The following is a 10,996-nucleotide window of genomic DNA, read 5'->3' as shown; positions in this document are numbered from 1 at the left end:
TTTGTAATAAAAAAAATTAGATGTTGAAATTGTATAAAATTATATTCTTATTTAGTAGTTTAATTTTTATATTTGTTTTAGTTGATAAATTTAATCTTTTTATGTGACACTCGTTTTTTTTATTTGTTGTTGTTAGAGTTATTGTTTTCTTCTTTCTGTCGTAGGTTCTTGTGAAGACATGTATGTGATCTTCATATGATGATATTAATATTGGCGAAATTAGTTTCTATAATCAATGAATAATTTAAATTATAAATAAAAATGATGTCTTGAATAAGTGATTTTTTTGGAGTATTACATGTTTTTATTTGTTGTAGTGGGTGTTAAGAATCAGTATTTTTGTTGGAACAAATGTCTTAGTAACTGTGTATTGTTGAGAATCTTCTTTAAGATTAAAATTATTTATTTTGACTTTAAATATAAGTGAGGTTGCAGAAATTTTTCAATTGAGGTGATGCTTTAATGTCATTATTTTACTGGAGTGTCATTAGATTTGAATTAGTTGGGCCTAACAATATTTTTGCTTCGCCATTAAATAGTACAAAAATTGTTGTAGCACATTGAACCTAAAATAAGTATTGAGTTAGTAACTAATAATTTGATAAATGAGATTAAGAAAAGCATATAAACAGGGCGGAGCTTAGTTAAGACAAGAGGGCATGGCCCCCAAATTTTTGGTAAAAAAATTAGTAATACTTCTTTAAAAAATAAAAAATTAGTTCAATTGGCTCAAATACTTTGCTATGACTTAAAATACCAAAATTCAATCTTCATCTTTTGTTTTTATTGCACAATAATTTTTAGTTTTAAATATTCAAAACATGTTAGATTTGGACTTAACTAAGTGTATTCGTATTTTGCACTTCTCTATTCAATAAGCAATACTTTCTCTACCTTTGAGTTCAAATATAAAAAATTAGGTATTTTTTATTTATGTAATTTAGTATTATTTTACATTTTACTGTTTATCTAATTTAATTTTTTATATCATAAAAAATATTAGAATATTTAATAAGTATTGATATTATTGTAATTTAAATTGATAAAAAATTCAATAAATATTATAAATTTTAATATTTATCATTCTAACTTCTTTTTTACATATTTTACAGGATATATATTCAAATTTTTATATAAAATAATCATGAAAAATCAAAGAATTGATACATTTTTTAAGAGGAAGGCTAATATTTAAGAAGGAGAACATATAACTTTTACAATATCAATATCTGTAGATAGTTTTTCTACTTTAATGAATCACGAAAAAAGTGAGATACAACCTCCAAAAGTTCAAAGAGTTGCATCTGATGAGTTTGACCTTAATTCTTTGGAACAAGACCTATAGAGTTATCTTATTGTTGAATATTGTGGTGTTTGATTATATGTGTTACAAATGTAGTTGTCTCTTTTTTATATGCTTTCTTTTGACTCTTTTCACATTCAACATAGTTCCATCCAAATTTGTCATCAATTTCGTTTATAGTTGCTAAAATTGTGAAGCTATTTTTCTATTCCAATATTCAATTTATGTTATCAAGTATGAATGTATGATGCATGTTGTGAGTTTTTTTTTGTCATATATGATCATTAATCTAATTTATTTTTATGTATATATTTTCTTATTACATTCAATTAAAAATTAATATAAAAACCAAAGTATTTTTAGAACAAAAGAAAATAAATTTTAAATGCATGACATGAGACTTGAACCTATATTTTGAAGTATATAATGCCTTCCTTTAACCACTGAATTAGAAAATATATTTGTCAAACTTTTAAACATCATATGTAATATATTTTACGTTTTGAAAATTTAGGGGGCATGACCCATGCGGTCCTCCCTAAATTCGTCTCTGAAATTCTCATTGTATAGCCATTAGATCTTAGATACTTATTCAATTTCTAATCATTCTACTCTGAAGATTTGTGTTGGCATTATCTTGACTTGGTATCTCCATTACTTCTTCATGTTGATCAGTCCTGTTTAAGATTTTTTTATATTTATTAAATTAAATAATTAAATAAATGAATTAATTTTTGAGAGAGTTATTAGTTATGAAATATCCATAGGTCAACTACACCCTTATTATTACCCTTCAATTCAGACAATAAAGTAGGAAGGTAGCCGACCTTTGTACTCTCACTTATAAAAGGTATGATCTTCTATCCTAAAGACACATTGAATTCTCAATACTAACTTAAGCTTTGGAGTGTCTTTGCAGGTACAATCCCCCTTGTTTCTTGTTCACACTCTGCACGATTGGACATTTCTCCATACGTGAAGTTCGGACTTTCTCTAAGCTCATAGATCGGTACCGAAAGATAACAACTCGGCGCCGACTCTAGAAGCCGAGCTCCCCTCCAGGTATCCATATAGGAACAGGTATATGATAGTGTTTTTTAATATATAATGTATAAGATTTGCTGTTTTTTTCATATGGATATCACAAATATGATCTTTTTATTTGTGAAGTTTATTTTTTTTTACTTTTTAAAACATAAAATCTATCCTCCAATTTGTGGAGTGATACAAAATGTCAAAATCTATTCTCCTATTTGTGAACTCATACAAAATCTACACTCCGATTTGTGAACTACTTTTGATTTGTGAATTTTAATTTTTTTAAATTTTTAAAACGCAAAACCTATCATCTGATTTATATTTCAGTATTAAAAAATTTTTAAATGTGCAAATTAAACCCTTTAATTTATTATTACCTCCATACTAAATTAAAATATACCACTTTTTATAAAAAAAATAATACAACAATAATTTTCATATAAAAAAAACAACCGAATTTTGTATGTAAAATATTTACGTAGTGGTCAAATTAGTAATCACATTAATTTTTTGAACATGAAAAATTTGGCAAATTTTAAATTTTAGCTCGATTTATTTTTTGGTGGGTTTAAAGGGTCGGTCTGATAAGTTTGCATGGTTGCATTTATGATACGAAATACTTAAATAGTTAATAGTATGAATATTTTATTATGAAATTGGTCTAGTAGTTAATTTATTAGTCTGTTTAAATAAATATTAGAAATTAAAATTTTATTTTATATATGTAGTAATTTATTGACTAACAAGAGGTTGCGCCCTTCTTCTTTACAGAATTCGCTGTCAATTCTGGACTGCCTTGGCAACACCAGCAAGCAGCAAATCAGCAAATTGGAAGGGTTGTCAGTGGAGGGACACAGACAAACCGGACAACAACCGGATAAGGACAAGCAAGTCTCAGGGGGATATGATGGTGGATCTTCATCATCTTGTTAAGGACTTCGGCTGAAGTTAGTCCTTTTTACAGTACAATTTTTTATGGATTATTTAGATTTAATCTTTCTATTTTGAAATATTAGAGGGGTCTCTAATAAATTGGCCCGGGTTCATAGTAAGGAGTTAGTGAATAAATTTTTTCATTCTGTTTGAAACTTGTATTGCTTTCGAGAGGATGAAATCATTTTGGAATAATCTAGGTTACCAGGGTGTTGGTATTGTTGAGGCTAATAGTCATAGTGGGGTATCTGGGTTCTATGTTCTAATTCAAATATTTCTGTGAGAGTATTGGATGTAGTTGATCAATGTATCAGTTTTGAAATCACTATGGACAATATATCTAGTTACTGCAGTGCGGTGTATGCTAATCCGCATATACATCAGCGTAAAGAACTGTGGGGTGAGTTGACAAGGATTGCTAATATGATCCACGGACCTTGGATTGTGTTAAGGGACTTTAATGATGTTCTGTTGCAGAGTGAAGTTAGAGGGGGGCAGTTTAGACTTGCCAGAACAGAACAATTTGCGAAAATATTGGAGGATTGTGGGCTGTTTGATATGGGGGTTATTGGGAGAAGATTCACTTGGTACAGGAAGGTGAAAGGTGGGGTGCAGGTGGCTAAGAAGCTTGATAGAGCAGTCATCAACCAGGACTGGCGACTAATGTTTCCAGAGGCTTATACTGAGGTGCTAGCGCGCCTTCACTCTGATCATCACCCATTGTTCACTAGGTGCAAGATGGCAGAGAGGGCTACCAAGGGCCATCGTCCGTTCAGATTCCAAGCTGCATTGATGACTCATCCTCTTTTTAGGAATGTTGTTCATACAGCTTGGAATAAAGGAGCTCCGTATGTAGTCAAATATTTGTTAGAGGTTCAAAAAGATGCAACTAGCTTCAATAAAAAGGTTTTTGGCAATATTTTTGTTAAGAAAAGGGAGTTGGAGAGGCTTTTGAATGATGTTCAGATTACTCTAGAGAGTCGGGAGGATCAACAACTTAGGATCAAAGAGCAAGTTTTGCATCAGGAACTGAATGCTGTCCTTCTTCAAGAAGAGCTGTTGTGGTATCAAAAATCTAGAGAACAATGGGTGAGATGTGGAGACAGAAATACAAAATTTTTTCATTTGCAGACAGTTATTAGGAGAAAGAGGAACAAAATTCATGGGTTGTTTTTAGAGGATGGGTCTTGGGCCACGGAGACTACGACTCTAGAAATGGCGGAAAATTCTTTCTTTCAAAAACTCTTTTATACAAGGGAGGATATTGACCTAGATGCCATAAGGCCTTTTTCTTGCCCGTCTCTTAATATTGAGGCTTGTCAAAAGCTAGTGGAACCAGTGACGTCTGAAAAGATTAAAAGAGCTGTGATGACCATGAGTTCGTTTAAAGCCACAGGGCCAGATGGATTTCAAGCAATTTTCTACAAAGAGTTATGGGACTCTCTTAGCAATGATGTGTGTGGACTGGTCAAGCGAGCTTTTGAGGGTGAGCCAATGAATGCGGCTATTTTCAATACTCTCGTTGTTCTAATTCCTAAAGTGGAAGTTCCCTCTTCCTTACGGGAGTTTCGGCCTATTAACTTATGTAATGTAATTTATAAAATTGTCACAAAGGTTCTAGTTAACAGGTTCAGACCTTTCCTGTCGGAGATCATTGGTTATTTGCAAGAAGGGATCATTCCAGGAAGAGGAACCACAGAGAATATTACCATTGCTCAGGAGATTATGCACTTTATGAGGAACACCAAGTCTCAAAAAGGGACCATGGCGTTCAAGATTGATTTGGAAAAATCTTATGACAGGGTAGACTGGCGTTTTTTAGAAGCTACTTTGGTCCGGTTTGGATTTCCAAAGGCTACCATTAATCTTATATTGAATTGTGTGACTTCCTCTTCGTTAGCAGTTTTGTGGAATGGGAACAGGCTCCAAAATTTCAATCCAAAGAGAGGGTTGAGGCAAGGAGATCACATGTCTCCTTATCTATTTGTACTCTGTATGGAAATGCTTGCCTGCTTTATCTCTCATAGAGTTTCCCAAGGTTTGTGAAACCCGGTAGCGATTTTTAGGAACGGACCACGACTCTCTCATTTCATGTTTGTAGATGATCTTTTACTTTTCTGGAAGGCATCGAAAGCTCAAGTAATAGAGGTTATGCATTGCCTGGACTTGTTTTCTAGAGCGTCAGGTTTAAAGGTAAATCTTCATAAGTCAAAGGCCCAACATTTCAAGAGGGTGTCGGAGAGAAGAAAAGAGGTTATCTCAGGGGTCTCTAACATCCGGTTCTACAATGATTTGGGTAAATACTTGGGAATTAACATCGGTCATGCCAGAGCTTACAGGAAGACGACTTAAGAGGTTATTAAAAATTTTCGAGGAAGCTCTCCAGTTGAAAAGGATGCCTGCTGAATAAGGCAGGGAGGCTTTGTCTTGTTAAATCGATTATGGCCTCTATCACAGTTTATGAAATGCAAATTTATCTTCTCTCGAAGTATGCATGTAATAAAATTGATTCCTTGATGAGACCGTTCTTGTGGAAATGGCAAGTGACCGGCAAAGGGCTGCCTCTGGTCAGGTGGGGGGTCGCCATAACTCCTAAAAGGGCAGGAGGATTGGGTATTAGGGATACTTCCTGTGCTAACATGGCGCTTCTGAAAAAGTTGGTATGAGATTGTCTATATAATAGTGAGAAGTTGTGGGTGCAGGTTCTGAAGCATAAATATCTCAGGAATCAATCTAGTATGAGTTTTCTTCATCGGCTACCTGGAAGGACATTGTTAGTACCTATGAGTATCTAAAGGAAATGCTTCATTGGAATATTGGAGATGTCCACAAATCAGTTTAGTATGATGAGTGGACTCTTTTTGGTAAGCTTTGAAACCTTGTTCCTTATGTACAGATTTCTGAATCAGATTTCATAATGGCTGACTTGTGGAAAGGGGTGTCTTGGGAGGTTGATAGTCTTATCACGCCTATTCCGCATGAGATTAAGCAGTTTATTTGTGGTCTGAGATATCCTAGTTCGACTGAGTTGGAGCCACAGTGGGAGTGGTGGCCTGCAGCAACAAAAAAGTATAGTGCAAGAGAGGGTTATAGATAATTATTAGAGAAAACATTAAATTGGAATGCCAATAGTAACTGGAACTGGTTGTGGAATACAAATATTCTGGAGAAGTTCAAATTTACTATGTGGCTTGACTTACATGATGCTCTACCAACTGAGACCTTTCGATTCAAGCGGCATTTAGCTTCTTTAGATATGTGTAAGAGATGTAACAAGGCACAGGAGACTATGGAGCATTGCCTTGAGACTGTGAACGATCAAAGGCAATTTGGCATATGTTGGATCCTAGTATCCTGGACTCGACGGCTGGTACTGCTCTTGAAGAGTGGTTTCGAAAGGCCTTGGCTAACAATGAGGCGTCCTTTGGTGCAGGGCTTTGGTGGGTATGGAGACATAGATGTAATGACATATTCAATACTGACACCTCTTGGACAGACCACAAGGTTGTTGCCTTGGCCAGAATTACCGCCAAGGACTTACAGGTTTACAAGAATCGAAACAATGCCTTTAGGTCTCTCCAAAATTGCCTGTTTTGGGAACCACCGGTAGGCAACAGTTTTAAAGTTAATTGTGATACAAGCTTATATATGGATTCAAATTTAGCGGGATTTGGGTGTATTATTAGAGATTCTAAGGGAGATTGGATATCGGGCTGCTCTGAAAATATTTTCCTCTGGTCTATCATTAGATGTGAACTATTTGCTGCTTTGAGGGGTTGGTTTTAGCTTGTGATTGCGGTTTGAGGGATATTATATATGAAACGGATTGTCTTGACATTCTGCCCATCATGCATGACCTTACAAGTGGGTCTGAAGTAACAGATTTAGTTCACAAGATTCAGGAACTTTTATCTCGTCCTTGACTTGTTCACGTTGAGTGGGTGTCCCGAGAAGCAAATAGAACTGCAGATTGGATGGCTAGAAATGGTGTCAAGAGTAACTCTAATAACGTTATTTGGTCTGAGTCTTGTGTTGATCTCTAGTAAATCATCCGTTCGAATATAGAATAGTGTTTGCTTTGTTTTTTTTCATGTTTAAACACATAAAAAAATAAATAAAATTCAATATTACAGTAAATTAATCAATAACTTACCAAATTAAAAAATAGCATAAAAAAAGAAATGTGAATGTTTACCCAAAAAAAAGTGTGTGAGTGATCTTATTTGTGGATGTGTTTTTTCTCGTTTTCCTTTCCGATTTATTTGAATGGGGTTGTTTGTTGATTCTTCTGTTTGACTTGACTAACCAATCCCATCGACACGGAACAATTCACATAAAAAATAAAATGAAATAAAAAATTATATAGTTCTAAAATAAAAGGCGTTAGGTAGTTGTTTTAATTTTATGTAAATCGAATGAAGTTATATCAATTTACCTTAAGATAATATAAATCGAAACAACCCAATTTGAGCTACTACCTTTTTAATATAATCGAATGAACCCAAATTGATATGTTTAATAAAGTAAATCCATGCAATTCAAAACATATTGCGTCGATTTAAAAAGAAAGACGTTCATGCATGCAATTTGAACAAAAATGATTCGATTTATAAGGTTAGGGGTACATATATAATTTAAAGCACCGAAATTCAATTTATTATAGATATACTTTATACCACTAGTAAATCAACTCAGCCTCATTTGATTTATTATTGACTTTCATAAATCGTATAATCTAATTCGATGAATTTACATAAAGTTGTGTTTAAGGTTTTTATGTAAATCTTATTGTCATTTCGTTTCTTTAGGTCATTTTAGGGATGACAAAATTTCCCAAAATGCGGAGATTTCTGTGGGAACTGTCCCGAATGGGGATCCGATTGTGGGGAATTTTTTCCGTGGGAATGGGATGGGGGACAAAATTTTTCCGAAGCAGGCGCGGAGGACCCGAGCGGGGATCTCCGCCCCGTCCCCGCTATTCCCCGAAATTTATGAATTCTTTGAATTATCCTTAATAGTTTATTTCTCATATATGTTTTTTAGTCATTTCTCACACACACATATATATACAGAAACCCAAAACTCCTAATCTTTATTTGCATAACCCTTCTTCAATTCAGAAATCCCTAAGGCTGTTCATACTCCATCCAACCTCTCTACAGCCATCCCTTCGTTACTCTTCTCACTGCATCGTTACACATCACCATGCCATCACCCTTACCGCGTCGTAATTTCTATTTGCGGCGTTCCTTTTCATAACTCAGCCGTCGTGTCCATTCTCCTCTCTATTGCCGCATCTCCCACCTCGTCTACTGTTTTTCCTTTTGGCTCGTCGTTGCGTCCTCCCATTGCGTTATTTCGAAAGAATTCACCATCGTGTCATTTAGACTTTTTGTATAAAATCTTGCAGTTTTTGTATAANGAGAAAAAGATACAAAAGAGAAAACGGGGGTGGGTGGGTGAGTTTGACGACAGTTATCACTGGAGCCTGGAGGTCAGCTGTATTGTGGTGAGAGCTGAAAGAGGGGAGGAATTAATAAGGGAACAGGGAAAGTACCGTCTTGTCATCAGATCAGGCTCAAACTCAAGGGTTCTGGATTATTACAAATGGGAACTTGCTGGGGTTCTCCAAAATTACCACCCCATAACTCCAACCCAACTACCACCACCACCACCACCACCGGTAACCTCAGCGGAGGTACGTAGGATTCATTACTTTTCCTTGGTGTGCTGCTGTTTTGTTTAATCTTCTGTCAGAATAATTAATTTATGCATGCAGGTACGGCATCAACGTCAACGTCAACGTCAACGTCAACGTTAACGTTAACCTCAACGGGGACATCCCGCGTCACGAGCAGCAGCTGCAGCTACACGACTTCGTCGGGAAGTGGGAACATCAGCTCCGTAAGCAAGTTCTCCGATGATCATTATCCCGACGGCCAGATCCTACCTGCCGCAAATCTCAGGATCTTCACCTTCGCAGAGTTGAAGGCTGCCACTAGGAATTTCAGACTTGACACCGTGCTTGGCGAGGGAGGTTTCGGCAAGGTCTACAAGGGGTGGCTCGAAGACAAGCCATCCTCCAAGAATGCAAATGGAACCGTCATTGCCGTCAAAAAATTGAACTCCGAAAGCTTACAGGGGCTTGAGGAGTGGAAGGTAATCCATCCTAAATCCTACAACTACAACACCTTGCAGGACCAACAAACTTAATTGAGAATTTGCTGATACACATATACATTTGATAATTCATTTATGTGGATCGAACGGTGCAGTCAGAAGTAAATTTTCTGGGACGCCTCTCTCATCCTAACCTTGTTAAGTTGTTGGGATACTGCTTGGAGGAAGCAGAACTTCTTCTCATCTATGAATTTATGCAGAAAGGCAGTTTGGAAAACCACCTATTCGGAAGTGAGTGCTCTGTTGAATTAAGCTATTGGAGTACTCTGTCGAGAAGTGTGACTGAAGCTAAATTATTTTAATTTTTTGCACAGGGGGCTCTGCTGTTCAACCACTTCCATGGGATATTAGGCTTAAGATTGCAATCGGAGCAGCTCGTGGCCTGGCCTTCTTGCATACATCCGAGAAAGTAATTTACAGAGACTTCAAGGCCTCCAATATATTGCTCGATGGGGTGAGTAACGTCGTTGAGTTATATATATAATAACATGAAGATGAACTCATACAATACAAATTGTTATTAGCAAAAATGGTGGATAGTTGAGCCATATAATTTGGGGAATTATTGTCACGATGAGTTGTCTATTAGTATTTTTTGTGATGAACATCAAAATACATCTTTTACTTTAGGATGCACTATATATTGGGTGTATAACTTAAATTCTTGTTATGCTGCAGGCCTATAATGCAAAGATATCAGACTTTGGCTTGGCAAAACTGGGTCCTTCAGCTAGTCGCTCCCATGTGACAACTAGGGTGATGGGCACATATGGTTATGCAGCTCCTGAATATGTTGCTACAGGTGAGGTGATCTACTTGGAGGAGGTTTTGGAAACTGAATCAAGTTGATTAATGTAGAGCCTTGACATGTTATTACTATTGTACAGGGCATCTGTATGTGAAGAGTGACGTGTATGCATTTGGAGTAGTTTTGGTGGAGATGCTAACAGGGCTACGAGCACTTGACCCAAACCGCCCAAGTGGGCAACATAATCTAACAGATTGGATCAAACCATACCTGCATGATAGAAGAAAGCTGAAAAGCATTATGGATTTTCGGTTGGAAGGAAAATATCCATCCAAAGTTGCATTTCGTATAGCTCAGCTTGCGCTGAGATGTCTTGAAACTGAGCCCAAACAGCGGCCGTCAATGAAGGAAGTTTTGGAGAGCTTGGAGCGATTTCATGCTGCCAATGAGAAACCTATGGAGCCAAAATCTGGTTCTAATCATACTCATAGCCGTCGAGGTCAGCAAGCTGTGCACCATCGTTCTCCACTCCATCCATAGTGTAGCAGGACGCAGGTTACTAGTTGTTGTTGGTCCTTCCAAAACTCATTCCACTGAATTGCAGGGTCGGTGGTCAGACTGTCAGAGGCCATTGGCCAATCGATGTTAGGCTGTGTCATGGGTCTATTCATTGAAGGATTTGCCACTTGTTTCATTTTTCTATTTCCTGCTCTCTAGTCCGAAACTGAGTAGCAAAGACACTTTGCTGGTAAATCATATATATATATATATATATATAGTTGATGTTGTAACTT

The 10,996-nt window shown here is 36.2% G+C and overlaps 1 protein-coding gene across 1 annotated transcript; it reads left to right on the top strand.

Annotated features, from left to right (window-relative positions):
* On the top strand, positions 8,703 to 10,881 carry LOC107631949 (probable serine/threonine-protein kinase PIX13). The gene is made up of 6 exons (XM_021120047.1): positions 8,703 to 8,972; positions 9,054 to 9,433; positions 9,550 to 9,685; positions 9,769 to 9,908; positions 10,133 to 10,256; positions 10,342 to 10,881. Exons 1-6 carry the CDS (start codon positions 8,882 to 8,884, stop codon positions 10,740 to 10,742), a joined length of 1,272 nt encoding a protein of 423 aa, XP_020975706.1. The 5' UTR covers positions 8,703 to 8,881; the 3' UTR covers positions 10,743 to 10,881.

The sequence above is a fragment of the Arachis ipaensis genome, chromosome B03 (assembly GCF_000816755.2).
Source record: "Arachis ipaensis cultivar K30076 chromosome B03, Araip1.1, whole genome shotgun sequence".
NCBI classification, from domain to species: Eukaryota; Viridiplantae; Streptophyta; class Magnoliopsida; order Fabales; family Fabaceae; genus Arachis; species Arachis ipaensis.
Note: the sequence above shows the minus strand (reverse complement) of the source record. Positions and strands in the feature narration are given on the sequence as shown.

Coding starts and splice junctions, on each gene's coding strand:
- LOC107631949 (XM_021120047.1), top strand. CDS start 8,882: ATGGGAACTTGCTGGGGTTCTCCAAAATTACCACCCCATAACTCCAAC. Junction 9,686..9,768: donor GGAAAACCACCTATTCGGAA/GTGAGTGCTCTG, acceptor TTTTTTGCACAG/GGGGCTCTGCTGTTCAACCA. Junction 10,257..10,341: donor TCCTGAATATGTTGCTACAG/GTGAGGTGATCT, acceptor ACTATTGTACAG/GGCATCTGTATGTGAAGAGT.